Here is a 20,480-nt window from a genome sequence, read left to right on the forward strand (position 1 = left end):
GTGGCAATAAAAGAACTCGTATTCTGAAGTAAATGTAAAAACTTTAGAAGAGTTCTAGAACATAAAAAATAAACTAAAATCAAATTAATTCACAAGTGATTTATTACATTTACTGTTGTACCAGTATGCTCACACATCAGGTAAGAAAATACACAGTATAACGTAAAAAAAAATTTTGCACTGACTATATCATTGCACAAATTCTGCAGTAAAATAATTCTGGAGAGGAAAATATTTATGTGAATTTACAGCACAAGCTTTTTGTTTCATACTTCATTCTCCACCATTAGTATTAATTTTAATTTATTAATTTATTTTATTAACTTCTGTTATTGTTATTATTGTTATTATTAAAGATTAAAGGGGCATAATGTAGAGCCAAAAATAAAAGAACAAATATAAAGTAATAAAAAGTGAAATATAATTACTATGGTGGTTGGTATTTGCAGGTACATCCCCCAGAGGCGATCAACACCTATAAAAACACATACACTTCTACAGGCCCTGATGCTCACGAGCTTAGTTTCATTTACTAAAGCAGCCCTTCAAAGCAATGAGACCAGTGATAGTGCACAGGACCAAGGCTATAATCATGGTCTTTGAAAGAGGTGACCCCAGTATGGCCATTCACAGGCATTTAAATATTATATGTACCAGTGACAGGAAGTTTTTGAACTACTTAACAATGATCTCAAGCCATGTTGCTTTCTATCCTTATTAATGTATTAATTAATCAGGGACAGAACTAATTGGGGGGTTTATTTATTTATTTATTTTTAAATTTAAAAAGAAACAACAAAACAAGACTGGTTTTGTAGGAAGATTTTGAGTATTTTACTCAGAGAAAAGATACTATCAGTCCATATGCAGCAGGGGTCACTTGCATTCATTTCTATCCTAATCCTGATATCAATCAAGCAACTCTAGGTTTGGAGTGGTCTCTAAGCCTCAGACCTCCCAGGCATGGCCATCTGACATAGCATATTGCACCTGAAGAACTATCCAACTTTGTAAAGAGAGTTAGGGCCATCACAAGGTTAACTCCTGCCACATCCAAACAATGTCTTTTTTCCTTTTACACTCTGTATAACTTACTGCTGCTTTCCATTCAAATCTGAATGAAGATACAAAGCAGTTATGAAAACTAAATTTGGGTTCATAGGGGAAACCTCCTTTCTGGAAGTAGATTTATTATAAAGCTGTGAGAATATACAAATCCCATGTACACAAGGCTTAGAAGAATTCACAAGGACCACCTTTTTCTAAGAGGTTAATTCACAAAAACCACAAGACTACTGCAAATTCTACAAAACATCTAGCCCAAAATAGCAATCTGAAAACCTTTCTTGACATGAAAGGCAAGTAATGTGAGCAGAAAAACAATAAGTAACCTCAATAAACACACGTGGTTCTTTCAAAAAGTTTTTTCTGTATGGCTGGCTCACAAATCAGTTGATCTCTAAAGACCAGAGGAACAAGCAAAGACAGCCTAGATAAGTAATGCAGGCTGCAATTAGTTGGATAGCTACTATTCTAACCTCATCTGGTGGAACTTTTGAATTCCTCAAAACCAGGTAGTTTTGTGACCACTTTATCAGTTGTAACAGCACCTAGCACTACCTTGTGTGCTCCACTAAAAGGCAGAGCCTCAAGAGGAGAGCCATTACCTAAGCAAAGGCCATCAGCCACAAACCCTCTGCTTCCAAACTGACTGAGAATTAAGAGAGACAGGACCCTGCACTTTGCTAGAAAGAGCAGGGGAATAGCATGGAAGGCGGATACTCTTAAAATCACACATTCTAAATGTCATCGAAGCAAACTTTATACCTGCAATTGATATCTGGGGCATGAAAAAATTTATGTTGCAAAGTATATATTTATGAGTACACACATGCAATTTTTTAATTAAGAAATAACCTTAAAGGCCTGTCCTTGTGCAAACTCTGAAAGAGCAATATGGTCCCTGTGGATAAATACCCTGGGAAACAGACAGGAGTAAATGGCTGAAACATATTATACAAGGATTTTACCTCATTATTTCCATGAAAATATTTGCTTTCTAATTTGACAAAATATCTGAACTGCAATACTATTTCAGGAACAAAACTTCCAATCCCATAGAGATTATTACAGTCACATTTTAACAGGGAACATTGCTGTACTACAGATTAGCTCAGTAGCCACCAGCAGAGATAAGAAAGTGATTTTGTTCACAGTGGAACATAATATTTGGGGTTTTTTTAATAAATGGATTGCACTGAGGGGGACAGGGGAGAATGAGGTGGTGAGTTTTCTTGCTGATAATAGAATTTCAGAAAAGGAGAGATGCATGTAGAAAGAAAGAAGAGGAATATTACTCCTACTTCATTATTGAAAAACAGGAGAGAAAAAACCCTGCTCGTTTTATTCTTTGAAACACTATTTGAGACTACTGATGTGAGATAGGTTCTTTCCTCCTGAACAGCATTAAGGAATAACTGGAAAGAAAACCTATGCAGTAACAACTGACAAGTGATAGGGACTTTTACAGTCTTTTTCTTCTGACTTTTGACACAATGACTGTTGATAAAACAACCATTTTTTCTAGTCAGAGAAGAAGAAAAAAAACCAAAAGAAAACAACTACTTATTTAAGTATATATACCCAATTTATCAAGAGATGTGCAATTCTTTTCCTACTTTGAATAATGTTTAATGCAGATAAATTATTTTCTCTTTCCATATACTATGGAGTGACATCACTCTGGATGACAGAACACGGATCCAGATTACATGGGCCAACTACACCTATGAACAATAAAATCCTGATTTACCAGCTGTGTTCCTCTTAGCAGGCCAGCTGCTTAGGGGAAGCAGCAGACTCATACAGAAATGCAGACCAGTCATTACAGAAAATTCTATGACAAGGAATCATGGTCTCTAGGATTTTTCTTATGGAAAGATGACAAAGAATTTAATGCAGGCTGCTCATACCACTGATCCTTAAGGAATGGATGGCTGGCAGAGGAAAGCAATGCCATTGCAGAGCAGCAGCAGACATATTATAATTGTAATTAAACATTTTTGTTACATATTGCAGGGTTGTAGGTCAAAGTCTTCCTCAAAAATCTTGAGATGAGCTAGTAAGTTCAGCTATAAAAAAGAGTGATGTTCCTCCTGAGCAGGTCAGAAAATTCATATCAAAGCAAGGCATAAAGTACTGCCATTTTATCCTTATTTACTCATCTTCAAATTAATGCATTGAGTGCCCAAAACACAAAATGATTCCTTGGAAAGAGTTCAGTTACAGTAAAGGTTATCACATTTTCTTATGTTTTCTTGCCAAATATTACTCAAGTATATGTTCACTGATTTAACAGAATTTCTTTTCAAAATAGGACTTGCAGAGCATCTTTAGAACTAATGAGGTAAGAAAATGTCAGATATAGGACTGTCACAAGAATACATATAACACATAATCCTAACCCATCTTCACCACTGCTATTAAAACTTGGAAGTTTCAAAACATCTGGTGATATTCTGAATGTCATAGCTTGTGAAAACTCTAGTATTTAAAAGGCTGACTTATGAAAGCCTGATATCTATAAATAAAAAGACATTTTCAGTGAATCAGGGGCTTCAGAAGGTATTACTGATCTTGCATCGGACACTCTGCAGCATTTCCAGGATATATACCCAAATTCTTGGCCTGAATTATTTTTGATGAAGACAGAGTCAGTAATCTCTCCTCTTATAATGTCTACATTAGGTTACTATAAATCACGGATTTATGACAAATGAGATAAACATTCCCAAAATACCCTTTGGCAAAATGCTTTTGGACTGCCATTTTGCCAGATTTTTATTTGTCTGCAAAATTGTCAGTCTATAGTGTACAGAGGCATCATTTAGGTTCTGTCATATTGCACAAAAATGCTTTGATGTGTAGCTCTTCCTATTTGTACAGGTTGTGCATATCAGTGAGTCTCCAACTTTTTTTGTATTTGGGCTGATGAACTGCCATGCAGAAAACTCTTAAAAGTCTGTAGGTTTTAGTATAATATTTCTGAAGCTTTTTATTCTGTCACAGGAATTGCCGCAAATAGGTAGCAGAATTCTGTAACCCTCCACTTCAAACTGTGCCTGCCCAAATTTAAAGATTTTTTTACAGGTTAAGATTACCAGTTTGGATTTATTTCTACATCAAAGTATTTATCTGATTCCTCAAAATAGGGTAAACCAAAATTTAAAAGCTGCAGTTAGTTTCTGAAGTTGAATTTATAATGTCCTATTACTTTATTACAAGGATACCACAACTCCCAGTGGAGCAATGCTACTGTTAAGATCTAATAAGGATGATGCCCAAATTGGCTTTGACTGCATAAACCAATACTAAAAACTGTTTTCACTTCTACATGCTGAAGCTTGCCAGATTTTATAAACCAAATATAAATTATTTCAGACAAACAGAAAGCAAATTATTAACAGTGAACTTCATTTTTACAAGGCAGAGCAGAAAAGAACAAGTGAGACTAATCTGAGGAACAATTTCGTAGCGTGTCAGAAGTATGATTTCTGTTAGAAATGCACAAATTATGCCATGCAGTGCTTATAAATTAACAAAAAAAGTATTATAAAAGTGAAGTCCTGCTGTGTCAAATATGCCACACAATTTTTGTTCTGATAATAGCTATTTAGGTTAGGGCGTGACTTTTCTCTGATATAGCTGTGCTAGTACAACCCCTAGTGTGGACACAGTTTACTGCCATGAAGGCATTATATTCATACAATTTATAAACCTTGTTCCTAAGCAGTAAAGTATTAAGTAATGCACTGTTATTTTAGCACAGCTACATCCACAATGGGAGGGCTGAGAGAGAAAAAGAGAGGGCAGTAGGTGATGCTACTTTACAACACACTGGGCCAGATGAACAGATGTGGTTTTTGTGTAGAGAAACTGTATGGTACATGTCTTTCCTCCCACCTCCCTCCAAAATCCTGATGTTAATCAGGATCATGATGGATGATATTACAAAACAGCTATTCAATTTAAATGGAAACATTGCTCATTGCTTCTTAATATTTAATTTAAGAAATATTCATATAAAATGTTAATAACAGGTAGTCGTAAGAAATACTGACATCTCGATACTAGTCCTAACCGAGCAATAAAGATAGGAAAAGAGATGTAAGTTAAAAGAGAATAAGAATATATACACTCTCTGTAAATTCCCTAAATGATGCAAGTTCATTCTTTAAGAGCTTTATAAATACCAGCATATGATAAATACATACCTGCATTTATTCGACATATATGTATGTGGTGATCCTAAATCATACATGTGGGGATTTTTGCCTATTCTGACACACCTGAATAATTTTAATCCCTTTTTAAAAGTCACTACATATAAACTAAAAAATATCTTCAAAACTAAAATTTATCCACACCACAATTAAAAATACAATTATTCCCCAAGAAACAGTAAACTTACTCTCAATATGAAACATGATTCTTTGCTTTTAAAACAGAAAAAAGCATCATTTAATACAGAATAGCAAGAAAATAGTCATACATTATTGTCTCTCTACTTAAAAAAAAAAAAAAAAAGCATTTATTATGAACAGATGGTGGCCAAGGAAGGTATCAGCTCTGTCTCTTAGCCAGAAGGTCAGGTCATGGCTGAGAGACCAAAGAACAATTACTATTTGCTATTCAGTGCCATATAAGATAAAACATTTCAGGTTTTTCTTCAAATACAAAGCTAGATGTGATTGAGCTGTTTTCATTTCATTTACATGAAATAGTTTGCAGTTACTTATTAACATTCGTTAAAATTTGATTTAAAAAAACCACAGCAACAACAACAGAACAAGGCAAAAATGAATGAACGCTCTTCTTGGGCTGCCTTTGAACATGTTAAATAATACTAGGACTTATACAGAGCTATCTGGGTTCCTAGAACCACAGCTATAAAACAGCTGCTAGATACTGAGTCTGAGAATTTCAAAATGGTTTGTTTTCCCTTTTTTTTAGGAATCAACAATCATATTTGAACAATATAATTACATAATTACTGAATTATCTAATCTTTATCTAATTATCTAATAATCTTTGCTGATAGGAACTCCCTCTCACATCACTTCACTTTACATCAAATTTTAAATCACCACATTTTGGTGCACTCATACCCACGCTGATTAAAATACCAGTATGTCAATACATGAGGTTAAAATATTTTGTTAAATTTTGCAATTTGTTCAAAAGGCAATCCTGAAGCAGGCTGGAGAACAGGATATAAAATCCAAGATACTTCTTCAAGTATCTTATTAAACACATCCTGTTTTATTTGTATGCCAAGATTATGCCAACTCTTTTTATCTGTGATATCTGTCAAGGCACAGACGACAAGCTTGTTTTTTGTTTCTCAGTGTCCTTAGGCCTAAAAGGATGCAGGAGTGAAAAAAAAAAACCCAAATAAAAAAATAACAACCCTGAAAAGAAAATGCTTTAAGACCTCTATTTTTCTGTGCTGTAGGAATTTCTGTACATGTTGAAGGATTATTTTCTCCAATAAGCTCCTCCTTTGGACTTTATTATCCTTTCATTCTAATTTGAATTAATAATTGCTTCCTGACTATGCTTGCACTTTATTAAGTAAACTTACTGTCCTATACAAAACTTTAGGGGAACTGATAAATAAAAATATAATTTTAGAAATACTGCATTTTTCCCTACATATATTTATACACAGGGAATGATGAGTTCAGTTATTTACAAGAAAAAGAATGATTCAAAACCTGTTGGATAGGCTGCCCTAATAACAAAATGCATATTAAAAAAATTATCCTCATGTGCATCTTATATACCTGTGTATTCAGAAGATATCCATTCATGTGCAAATCACAACTATGAAGGAATAACTGAAAGTTTGAAGTCCTAGAGAAAAAATGGATAGAACTTCAACAAAAAGGGCACTTCAAAAGATACAGATTACACCTGTTCAAGCTGTTTGCCAAGTATGTTGCAGGTTACTCTAATAATCCTTCTTACTGCATGGGATGTTTTCTCAGAGACTACCTGTAAGGCATACATTGGTTTTTGTATTATTATAAAACCCAGTTTTAGATAAGCAATAGTTAATGCCAAGTGGAATTTTTCTACAGTTACTTTTTTCTAGAAGGTTACTTTTGTTTTGGTTTTGTTTTTTTTTTAAACTTCTATGAATCCCAGCATTCATTAACCTTGAATCTTCAGAGAAATTGGAAGATAAATTATTTTCATTTTTGGTATCATTATGTTATGCTTAAAGTCTTTAATGTTCTGTCAGGCTGCATATGTAGGTAATTATGTGTGGATTTATTTGTGAGAAAAAGTGTATAAACATATGTATACAGTACATACAATTTAAGTACTTCGTATGAATACATATGATAGAGTAATTCTATATGAAAGCATGGGATGAGTAATACGCAAAACTGAACATACTAGGGCTGAAAACAAGATTAAGACAACCAAGAGGTATTTATTTAGCAGTAATAGCTGGCTTTTTGCCATTAATTTAGAAACCATTTAACACTAATAAATGACCACTATTAGAAAAATGAATCATTCCAGCTTCTGAAATAACCCTACTTAGGCTACTAGTAACTGCAAAGTTATAGCAGTATTGTCTCTTACCTGGTCCTTAATTTCAAGCTCCCTTATAGTTTTTGTTCTGTACTCTCTGAGCTCCTTTTCTGCCTCATCCTTCTTCATTTTGGTTTGATTCAACTGATAGCGCATTTCTCCACACACCTGTTAGATTACACAGACAACATGATCTGTAGCTTGAAGGGTAGACCAGGGTTTGCAATTAGATCTTTTGGTGCCCTCTACAGGTCATTGAAATGCAACATATTTTAAATTTACAGATATCTTAAGGCTACTGTGGTAAATGTTTTTGTATAAAAAGGTGGATCTGAATATGAACTGCTACATGAATTCTCTATATAGTCACTAACTTTGAAATATGCAGTGTCTTCTAGATTCAAATATATTTGAGTCAAAATTTTGCTAGGTATAAATATTTATGTTGTAAATATATGCCACTAAATACAGTTAAAATACAGTTGCAGGTTTTATATTCTTCTTCTATTCTCTGTAAAATCCCAAGAAAATCTATGTCAACACTTGAAAACCTAGAAGCAAAGGATGGATCGCACTCCTACGTAAGGGTGTATTTTCTTAACTTGCCAATTTTTCACTGTTAAGAAAGAAATTTAGATGTTACTACAATAATTTTCAAAGTTTGATCAGAGCTTTACAGAATTATGGCAAACTGAATATAAATTTTTTAGAAAACAATTTAAATATAATTTAAATATAGCCATAGTCCAGAAGAAATGGATCAAAGCAACATTTAAAGAAATCACTTCCCCACAGGACAACTATTCTCTGCTGTTGGAGTGTTTGTCATATTGCCTCCTCAGTCCTTTCCACCTGAAGGCTGGTCATCTTCAGAGGGTCTGGGGAGGGGTTAGGAAAAAGTGAAAAAGAAACAAAAAAAGAACAAAACAAAATAAAAAAATTCCTCCCATATAACTTTCTTTACTGCTATGCAGGGATTTCTTCAGTTTCTCAATCCCCTTTTTGTGCCATCACCTCCAGTTTGTGCCTGTTCATGCCACCTTAATTAACCAAACATAAATACATGCACATTCCCTAATGAGAATGCAAATGTGTTTATTCACAGCTCCTCTTAGACAACTTTCTTTCCAACTCACTCTGTTTTCCTGCCTTGCTCATATTCTTTCAGCAGACTTGCTTCCTAAATGTGCACCCTTTAATTTGCTGCTACAATCCTCTGTGCTTCTCAAAAACGCTCTCACATATTCTACAACCCAAACTAATTTCTGTTTTCAGTCTTATACCTCTTCTCATTTTCACTATTTTTTTCTCCTTCTTCTTAAAAAAAAGTTAGGGAAAAAGTAAATATGCATACTACAATGAAATCACTCTAGGAAAAAATGAAGCCAACTGTCGTAACTTTTAAGAAGTAGCATGACTTATAAATGCAAAGGACAGCCTGTGAATTTAGCCACTGCAAATAATGCAAAGCAGCAAACACTCTAAAGAATGGTAAATTTCTAAAGTGTTTTTTTAAACACTAAAATATCATATGCAACTAAAAAAATCATAATATGCAACTGCATAGCTTGCAAACCCTGTCTCTTTCTACCTCTTCCTTCCTTTACATGAAGAATGTAACAAAATGCAATATGTCACTTCCTCCAAGTAAAATTAAAGAAATACAGCAATCCTCGCCTTCAGCTTTTCCATTGAGTGTATAAAGTGAATAACACAGAAGAATCAGCAGATGGTGCTGTCCTAATAACAGATTTTTCAGCCTCCTCAGGAATGAAGGAAATTTTTCTCCCTCTGACTTCTGGTACATGAGGAAAAAAATATTTCAGCTAAAACTCAAAACAAAAGTGTTGCTATTTGTTGTTTTTAATAATGGCAAACTCAGTTTGGAAACAAGGAGTCAGATTCATAACAGACAAAGATGTCGCTTACATGGCCAATGGAAAATGTCAGGGTGATCCACATAGTCCTGCCAGTTCAATGGTCAGAGGGTTCCTTCAGGATTTTTAGTACAGTGACACAAATGAAGCCTTCCAATCTCTCAGGATAGTGCAATTAAAAGAGTATAGGCTATTGCAAGGTGACCACCTATTCAACTTCATACTGATTAACCTTAACTGAAGCAGGGACGAACCGCAGCATCACTCTCCTGAGAGACAGCTTCAAATCAGCAGGCTACAAAATTGTCCTTTTCAGACCAATGAATATTTATACCTACTACCTGGTCTTCGCCCCTGTAAGTGGTGCTAGTCATCTGTAAACACAGCCTGAAAGACCAAAAGTGTGTTTCAGAAATGGTAAATCAAACCATTCTGACATTCTTAAAATACTCATTCATCTGAAATGGAATTAAAATTTCTAGTAAGTTGCAATGAGTGTTTGCTGTGAATTTTCTGCAATACTTTCACCTATTACTACCAGCTGGGGAAGCAGGGGAAGACAGAAACTGTTGAAAACCTCTCCAGTAATCTCTGGAGGCCTAAAGAACTAATTGTTAGCCAAAACCTTGCACTTAACAGCTGGGGAGGTAGGATGGGCCCTAAAGATTATTGGTAAGATATATAAACATTTCAAGAGGCTGTAACAAAGTGTTTTTTCATTCTTATGTTAACCCATATTAAGGCTCTAATAGATTGAGAAATGTGCAAAATAAAGAACCCAAAAGTGATATACCTACACTAGAGAGATGTTAAGCTATAATTCTTAGTTATAAGAAAGATTTCTTTGTGAGGGACATACAATCAATGTTAATGAATAAAGCAGTATACTACACAAAGTCTAAAGGAAAGTATTTGACAGTGATTTGATACAGCTCCTTTTATTTTAGCACTGCATGTCCCAGAGGTAGTCATTAAGGACACTGTTGAGTACTATGTTGTCTCATTCAGAACGAATGCAATTTTTACTGAATTTTTAAATAGTTTTAAATAGTATTAAATAGTGATCTGCATAGATTGCAAAGTAGAAGAGTTAGCTTTTGCACGATAAGGTGACTAGGCAGGTTGAAAAAGTTATCTTTTTACTCCTACAGCTGTGCCTGTGGGATAGTCAGATGAAGTCTATATTTATCACACGTTCTTTACCAAAACAGAAAAACGGAGAAAGAAAAAATTCTCATCTTTCAGGTCACAATGATAGGGAAAACCAAGCTCAATACTCATTTATAAATGTGCTTACCTTATTCATCTCCATTTCATGAGATGCAAGTTGATCCTGTGATTGTTCTAACTGGTTAACTAGAGAGTTCTTTTCACTTGTAGTTTTCTTTATTTGAGCCTCCAAAATGGCCACATTCTCAGACAAGGCTGTCACCTGCAAAAAGTCCAAGGACACTGTAATGACAATTTGACCAACCACAGACCTAAATCTTGTGGGACACTCTCCTCAAAAGCAACCATATGTAGACAAAATGCATAGAATTAAAAATACAATAAAAAATAAGCATGTACAATAAAATTTATCAGGTATTATTAATAATAGAATATGGTTAAATTATTTTAACAATAGGTTCGTAATTTTGAATTAATTTATGACACAGTAGTTTATTTGAAACTTTTCATCAACTGGACTAGTCTCCAGGAATTTAAAGTATGAACAAAGTGTCAAAAGCAGCTGGCTGCATTAGTTTTGCAGCTGTAAGAGTACTATTGAACACCTTCTTATGCATCCTTATGTAGACTGTTTTAAACCAAATCATGTTCTCCCAGCTAAAGAAAACTCTCATTGCAACCACAGACTTCAAATTAATTTTCAATTTCAGAAAACATTTCAGCATATAGATCAAAGCATGATGTCGTACAAAACCCATATAAAACCAGTATATTAAAAATTCTAATGTAATCCAGATAAAGTTTTGCTGAATGGTAGAAAAATGTAACAATAAAACAGAGATAGTGAACCTTCAGCTATTTAGCCCTGAAGCTTACTAATATAAGTGGAAATAATGGTGTCTGACAGTTCTAGGTTAACTTGCAGAAATTCAAAGCCAAATCCAGAGGATTATATATTCATAACTATTTTTCACTCCTTATACCTCCACCTGATTTACGTATCATGCTAATTCTCCCATTCAAACAAATAATTTCATAAAGTGAGTGATAAAATATTCATATGAAGGTTGACTTGATGCACAGTATACCATTTCTACTATCTCATTAATCCTGAAACATAAAAGTAGCTAATAATATGTAGGTGTGTATCATTAATATAGACCATAGCTTTCTACCAAATCATCCCATATCTTTAATTACCAAGCATGATGTCATCATAGTGTCACTATATGTTTCTGATGTGTATTCAGGATTTTAAAAAAGGACTACAACTACTCAAAGTGGGAATCAGTTTCAGTAAAACACATCTCAGTGAGTGATGAAATTTAAAGTAATGTGATGACACGGAGTGAAACATTCTACCAAAAAAAAGTATGAAATGCTTATCTAATAGGCTGTATTTTGGAGTGAATACTCTGCTCTAAAGCAACTCTGTAGCTAAATAATTGATTTCATAAGAGGGATAACATGATAGACAGCAGGGAGTCAAACAAGGAATTGCTTAATAATGTTTCACTGTCTCCAGTGTAAGTTTATTTTTTTTAATTTCAGTTTCCCTGGCAACAGATTTCTGATGATCAGTTCACTTACTTAAATAACACTTAGTCTCTATCACTGTGCTTAATTCCTGTTTTTATATCTGGAACTGGAGTCAAAGGCTTTGACTTCCTGTAGCAGCTTAAGATATTATTCCACCATCTCATAATACCAGAAATATCACCAGATCATCTTGGCTCCCTGTTTATGTTAGTGGCTTTCCAGTCATTTTACAAGCAACAACACTGCTAAAGAACGTTCCCCCCTTTTTTTTTAAACACACTTAACTAGTTTATCCTGTTCAGCTCTCTGAATTTTTAGAAATAAGCCATACAGTTTATAAAAGAGCCCCAAAATATGGAAAAAGCTTACAGTCAGCAGAGAAATTCACTCTATTGTTTCCAAATCTCCACTAGAAAATAGGTGAAGAGGTTGCATGTCAAGCAAGCATGAAAACCACTAATTCATGAAGTATTTCTCTCTCTACATTTTCTTTCCTTTTCAATCACCTTAGAAGTGCCTTCTCTATCACGTCTCTCAGGCTTACTGCTGTTAGCATGAGGTTTCCTCTGTAGACTCCACTGGGCAGAAAATCCTTATGTTTTATACTCAAATTGAACTAGCATCCAGAAAAGGTTATCAAGACTACCACAATGGTCACAGCATAAATGGTAAGACAGATTCTGTCTCAGAGAGTTTATAAACATCAGTAAAAGTGAGAAAAGAGATTCCAACACATTTCTGCAGGTGGGAAAACTAAGCATATGATAAGATCACTCTGAAATTTTGATACCATAACATTAATGTATATGTAAGATCAAAGTAGCAAAAAATCCTAAATTTGACATGTGCTAACTTCTCAATGTTTGACTTGCCAAGTTAAATAATAATTTTTATAAAAGAGATACGTACAAACCTTGCGTCACACATTACTTAACCCTTTCCTACTTCGACAGTGTGCATCAGAAAATATTATGCAAACTAAAATAAAGGGCATAACATAAATAACCTAGTATGTACATAGTGACATAGCATAAAACCCAGTCATTCAAATTCAAAGGATCACTTATCTACCACTGCTTTAAAACAATGGTAGAAGTGACTTAGTGAGCCCTCAAATCCAAAACCGAAAATGAACGACAAGCAAACAGAAAGTTTAAAGAGGATGATGCGCTCATTGTAACACATAAACAGGAAAAGAACCAATTCATACCATTGCTGCCAAGTCCTCCCTTTCTTTCTTCATTTCTTCCCGCACTGCTTCTTTTTCATTAGCCCTCTCATTTAGCTGGGCAGCCAACTCCCTTTCAAGACAATTCTTCTGCCGTTCCACCTCACTTTTCAGCTGCTCACAGTGGACTAGAGCCTAAAAAAACCCAACTGTTTTCTTAAGTGGAAGAAAATGAAAATTTTTGAACAAATACAGTATTTATCTAATGCTGTCAGAGAAACCAATTTGCTAGAAGAAAGATAATATTTTTATTTTTTATGTAGTTATTATTATGTTTATACATACCCTATTGTGTTAACATCTAAAATAGGACTAAGAAAATGAAAATAGATGTATATGTTTGTATGTATATACATGTCCTACTGTATATACATACAAATCTAATTGCTTTTAAGAGTTATGGCAAAGACAGAAGCATTTTCCAAATAAGTAGCTGTTCTTCTAAAAACTATGATTATTTGCCTTGCATTTAAAATTCTTGAATGCACATCACTAGAATCAGCCTCCAATATTTGACTCCTTGCAAATACTGTGGTTACTGCCTAAGTGCATAACTTAGGAAAAAGATATGGAAAAATTAATTAAATGTATGCACTTTCACCTATCCTCCCCCTGAAGTGAATTACTGAGTGCAGAACACTAAGAAGAAACCTGAAAGCAGTAAGTAAAGATAAATACAACTTTTAAAACTTTTTTAAGTTTCAGGTTTGTAAAAAATTAATTCTACTAAAAACCTCATAAAAGCACTGGTCAATTTGAGGTGCTAAAACAACAGGTTATGGATGTGTTTTCTATCAAAAAAGAAGAAACATAAGTTGAAGAACACTCTCAAAACACTATCTTCTAAAAAAGCTAGGGGAAAAAATATATTTATCAATGTTTGCTGCCGTATTTCTGCCAAAGTGATAGAATGAATGTTACGTCAGTTTAAATCAGAAATACCCTCCTCTATTAAAAGTAAATCCAAGTATTCAAAGCACCCTAAAGGCAGCTATGCTAGCCGACAAGTAAACTAGATCTCATTTCATCGTTTTGCTATTCAGATATTCAGGATTTGATATTTGATATTTGATATTCAGGATATCCTGTTTCAAAGAAGCTAGAGTAACCTCCTTTTAGGAATCCTACTGTAATTAACTGTATTTTTCTTTTACTCGAAGCCAATCCCCTGCATTCAATTTTCATGGCATTGGGCTGTTCATGAGGGAAGCAAGTTAAGCCATAATTTTTGAAAAAATGCTCTAACGGTCTCCATTAGTTTTATGTCAATTCTGTGAGACTCTCCACAGGATCCCTTTTCATATCACCAGTCTACCTTGGTGAAGTACCATTGTTTTGACTATACAGTGAGCAATCAAACAATTATTCGTTTATGGCATTTATGTTGAAAATACATTCCTGATTTTCCTTCAGCTATGTAAAATCAACCTTAACAGACCTCCTCCTTGCCCTACACAACAGGCGAGAGGCCACAAACTACAGAGACAACCAAAAGACAAAAAGAAATGGTGGTTTTAAATGATAAGCACCAGAGACTGGACTTTTGATCAACAAAATCATGAAACCGCAATTGTAGGATTTGGAAGCTTAATGTGTTAACCCCTCACTTTTCTTATACGGACTGTTCTACTGGATTACATGCTAATTATCAACAAAAACAGTGCTGAAGAGTAGAATAGGACTGGGAAAAAAAAGACTGTAGTTACCAAAACATACCAGTACATGTAAAAATGCTAAATTAATGCATCATAAGTAAAAAATTTCTTCCTGTTCCTTCATATTAAAAAAGTTTTTAACTATCAAAAAAATCAGACTACTATTTTGACTTGTACACAAGCAGATAGCACTTCACAAGACCCTACACACACGTACACTTCTCTTGCAGCACTGGATGAATAATACCAATTTGATCAACAGAGCATTTATATAAATCTTGTATGCATTTAGTTCAAAAAAACAAAACAAAACAACACTCTCTCAATTCCATAGTAATTCACTAATAATACAGTAGATGTCACTACCTATCAAGAAAATAATTTAGGTCAATATAGACTGTGTATAGAACTAGAGCTAACACAAGCATTAGATCAAAACTGGTTTTAAGATTATAATTTACATAACACCAAAAGCTTCCTGCAGGTAAAATTAGACAGGACTTCTCATCTTCAAAGAGCTCTGATAATTAATCAGTTCTTGCACTGCTCTTATCTGAGGCAAAAAAGAGTTGTTTGTAAGCATTTTAACTATTCTTTCCAGAGTATGTCAGACATACGATGAGAAAATTATCCTGTTACATGTTATGAATGCCTTTGAAAATTCTTTGAATTTATATCCTCTAGCTGTGAAGCTATATCAGAATTTAAAAATTCAACACTCCCTACAGTATTGACGAAAATTCAAGAACTCAAATACAGAGTTCATGTTACTGCTCAGAAACAGTCACACAGTGCAATTGTTTTAAATCTACTACATCATATCGACATATGACAAAGGTCTAACACATACTTGTTCATTAGCATGAAAACTAACATTTGCAGTAAAACTGAACACTGAAAAGCTCTAATTTCTGGATTAATTTACCTTTATTTTTTCCAAATTGGCCTCTTCTGCCATTTGCACAGCATGTTCAACTTGCTTACAAGCATCAGATTCTCTTTGCTGCATCTCTTTCATGTTTTGTCGCAGTGAAACAAGTGCATCCATCAAGTCATCTCTTTCCCTGCATATAAAGAAAAACAAGATATTTCCTCTATATCTTAAGAGAAAAAAACCTAACACCATGTATATAAAATATAAAATATTAACAGATATAACACATAAGGATGGTGGTAAGTGAAGCAAGACTAAAACTCATGGGTTAAGAGTGAAAGACAACACATACTGCTAGCTTAGCAGATATTGAAAATATCACTTGCTTGATGACCTGTCCTTCACTTCAGAAGGATGGACCATTAGAGAAAATGCCAATAATGAGAGTAGGTCTCAAGTCATTAATGTACTGAAGGTGAGCGCATTCTGTTGGCATTACAAAATGGGGATCCCATGCTAAAAAAAAAAAAAAATAAAAGCATGTTTCTGAAAAAGCAGATTGATGCAATATGGAATTACACTGTCATTAAAGGTAAAAAAGGGGAAAAATATTAAAAGAAAGGATTAAGTTCAACAAGTAATTCATATCACTAAGTATATAAAATGAAAATCTGTATCCCTTTGCCACAAACTGGAACTAAACTAATCAATAAGCCACCTTGATTCTACATCTCCTATGAATTTTGTTAACAAAGAAACTAAGATCTATACTAAACAGTGAAGTAGAGGTGGTAAAACTGTAATACTTAACTTCACCTTTTCATTATTTTGTCATGTTAAAAACTTTTACATTAAGAGTTTTAACTATCTGTAGTTGACGTGCAACTTGAGATTCTGGCTGAAAACTGTTGTGTTTGGGTTTCGGTTCTTTCTTTTCTTGACATTGTGTGAAACGGTAACATATTTTTCTGTATTTATCAGAGAACTAACAGCCATATTTTGAAATTTAATTTCAAAAAGAATTGGACAAAGTTCTTTTGAAAATCCCTACTGAAATACCTTTGGTTTTAATAAACTGCATAACAAGTAGATGTAGCTTTTAGATTTTGTTAAACCTTGAATGAAATAATGCTTTAAGATAGATAAATAGGTTAGCTCAAATCTTTTCCTTTGAGCTGCCTTATAATACAAGAGGACAAGAATGTACTAATTTATAGTTTGTTCATATTTTCCAACATCTGTGACAAATAATTACTTTTCTTACAAATGTAGATTTTGAAAACTGACTTTTCAGCAACAGAACTTTTCCAGAAAATTCTTGGACTTGGTATTAGAAAAAAATATATAAATCCTGGCAATAGCCATCAAATGCATAGGGATAATATCCACTTGACAGACTACACATACTATAGACTATGTCCCTTCAGTCTCCTTGCTTCTAACTGACCCACTATTCCATCTCCAGTAGGCTCATTCTAAAACTTCAGAAATCCTAAGAAGCTTCAGACATCTGACAACAAATCAGTGGCTGTTTAACCAAGTTTGAGAAAGTTGCAGTGTCCTATCATTATTACTAGCAAGTAGAGAGGGAGAATTTTTTTCAAGGTGGTTGACTAGCAGAATTCCCATGAAAAAAAAATTTAATGCTGTTGGGGTTTCTGAATTTCATATATTCAGTCTGTATAGCTGTTTTTAAAAAAATATTTAAATAAAAGCTAGAATTAAAAAAAGGTTGCAGCAAATAATTTCATTTATTTTTATCCAATAGAACTTCTTTTCCATGACTTATTGTCAGGGAGGAACTACTACACATGTTTTTGGTTGGAAACGCATCCTACCCCAAGCACCTGACCTACTGTTGATGTATCTGAAAAGTTCCCCAAATGCAAGGAGAACAAAGTGGAGTCAAAAAAAATTCCAACTACAGAAAGATAAGGAACTTTTGCAGGAAATAATCAATCAAAATACATGGACTTCCACAATATTTGTGCTGACAGAGAGAAGGACTTTCCTGCCCAAAAAGTGCAGGAAAAAGACTATAAATAGCCTCATTATCTGGATAGCCAAAGGTACCATAATTACATGATAGTGACTAGCATTCTTTCCCAGTTGAAATAAGTAGAAAAACTGAATTATCCATTTCAAAATGCTCGGGACCTAAATTCATTGATTTTAGCATTACGACTTCAGCTTGGGAGTGTATTGTTCCAGAAGTGTACACCTCTCTATGAATGCAACCAAACGTATTGAGACTGAAATGGTTTAATGTAAGCATCCATACTTTCAGTGACAAAGTACATACCCCCCAAACCTACTTTGTTAGCCTTTCGATGGTCTGCACATGAACATTACAATGAGTCTGTGCAAGAACTGCCTCGTGTTGTGCACATTTCAGGCACATTCCACCAACCCGACTACAATTTGCAGCTGAAGCAAGTGACTTCTGCTGTTTCAGCCTTCCTTCCAAATCTTTGCACGTCTTCTGAGATTCTGAAAGGTCTTTTCTAGAAAGAAGAAATAAAAAGTATTATTTGTGAAATCAAACATTTCTACAAGTTATATTCACATTGAATATACTAAAAAGAACTGTAAGAATCTCTGTAATTATTTTCCACATTTCAGTAGGCTAAGAAAGACTTTAATAGCGAAATAACAGTTGAACTGCCCACTTAAAGTTATTAATAGAGAAAACAATATTATGTTAATTTGTTCCTTCCCCCTGTAGTATCAGAAAATAATTAGATTAAAAATTTGTAGGCTTAGATATTATCTGAACAGAGTATAAGACTCATTAGCAAGAAACACGACCAGTTGTATAAATATTTCAATATCCTAACAATTTTCTGTTGTTTTTATTAATAATATCACTAACTTCACATTTATTCTCTACTCTCTAGACAAGAATCCAGATCTATTCAGCACATTCATTCTGATCCAGTGATATACATGAACTTGAGGTCAAACAAATGTGCAGAAAAACAGGCCAAGTTTTTCGCTTGTCTCCAAAATTTTTACCAGGTGCTCTGACAAATTTTCTCCAGAATTTCCAAGCATGTGTCAGGCTGGGGAGATTGCAAGCAGTAGGAATACTAACATCAGGAAGTTCCAGACAAACGTACACTGTGCATATATAGATCAATTTGACAAATTGTGCAATGAATCCAAAGCTTTTGGTTTGTTATGCAGGCCATCTGGGCAGCACACACATAGGAAGTCTGACACATTCTGGTTGCATCGGATTTACTGTGCACATGATATATACACTGCATGGATGCTTATTTCCATCTGGAAAATCTTCTGTGCACTTTTTCCAATTTTAGTAGCTGGTCTATTAAATATAATCCACTATAACCTGAACAGAATTTGCTCTGCATATATCCTTAGACAGTCATGGTGCAACAGACCTATTGTTGGAAAGCCTTGGAAAGAAATCAGCAAGTCCTATGTAAATTCATGCTTGAAGTTAAAGGCAGTTATTATATTACTGAAAGTGATATAATTTCTCACTTCAATTAAAATTTAGCTTTCCAGAACTTACAGTTTGAAAGAGCATGCCTCTTAGGAGAAACAAATCAAGAGGCTGAATAATGTACTTGAGGAAATTTTCAGACTACTTTAGCCTCCAATAATTATTTCTGAGTATACATAACACTTTAAGCCAAGTGGGGAAAAAAAATAAAAACAGCTGAAATTTAAGATCCTCATTTACATTCACTAACCAACTAGCTTTGCATGTTTCAGATTTCACCACTGCAGACAGTATTATTTGAACTTGTCTACCTACCATAACTCTTTTTACACAGACAGAAAAGCCTAGAGTTTTCAGATATATGAAACCACAATCTATTTAGGGAAAAGCATAAATAAACAGATTCAGTAGCAGTATCATCAATGTGGGTGTACAAGGGGAAGTTCAGTCCTGAAAACCATATCTTAAAGTGGTTGCCCCTTCCTCTGTTTTTTCATAATTTGCTACCTATTCAAACGTTGAATATTTTGAGGAGTACATGAGGACTTACATTCAAATGTTTTTGTGTTTAAAGATATGCAAGTTACACAACTGGAAATACTGCCTGAAAACCTCAAAATTATATTTTCCTGCTCCAAAATCATTATATGGTCTAAAACTAGTTTGATGCTTAAGATCTCTAAAATTTGCAATATAAAATATTAGTAGAAAATTGGTAATTATGGAAGGCCTCACACATGATACAATATTAACTGCTCTTTTTTTTCTTTGATTGGTGTACCTTAGCAGACATGATGTTTCTCTGAGGAAAGAGGGTGAAAAGGATAAAGACATCTTATATTGCTACTGTTACTATAAAGTAGTAGTACATTCAATTTTTTTGTTGCTACATTTATATTTGAGAAAACTTTCCATAAAACCAGCTTTCAGGGACACTGTCAGAAAACACAACATTCAGGCATTCAGGCATTCTCCTAGTTAAATTCAGATCAAGAGTGGTTCATGCTGTTATGCAGTGATAATTTATTAACAATCATTTTAAGGAAAAAGTAAACACTTCACT

The 20,480-nt window shown here is 34.0% G+C and overlaps 1 protein-coding gene across 1 annotated transcript in view; it reads right to left on the reverse strand.

Moving 5' to 3' along the window:
* The window catches only part of LOC103757322 (serologically defined colon cancer antigen 8), an 87,962-nt gene extending 69,514 nt beyond the window's left edge, over window positions 1–18,448 (reverse strand). The window contains exons 1-5 of the mRNA XM_025896384.2: window positions 18,264–18,448; window positions 16,000–16,138; window positions 13,402–13,554; window positions 10,780–10,914; window positions 7,657–7,773 (exon numbers count right to left, since the gene is read on the reverse strand). Of these exons, the coding sequence (XP_025752169.1) occupies window positions 7,657–7,773; window positions 10,780–10,914; window positions 13,402–13,554; window positions 16,000–16,138; window positions 18,264–18,349 (630 nt within the window). The 5' untranslated portion in view covers window positions 18,350–18,448. The remainder of the gene's footprint in view (window positions 1–7,656; window positions 7,774–10,779; window positions 10,915–13,401; window positions 13,555–15,999; window positions 16,139–18,263) is intronic.
* Window positions 18,449–20,480: the final 2,032 nt, after the last annotated feature.

Source organism: Manacus vitellinus, unplaced genomic scaffold, assembly GCF_001715985.3.
Source record: "Manacus vitellinus isolate BGI_N305 unplaced genomic scaffold, ASM171598v3 scaffold_8_pilon, whole genome shotgun sequence".
Taxonomy (NCBI): domain Eukaryota; kingdom Metazoa; phylum Chordata; class Aves; order Passeriformes; family Pipridae; genus Manacus; species Manacus vitellinus.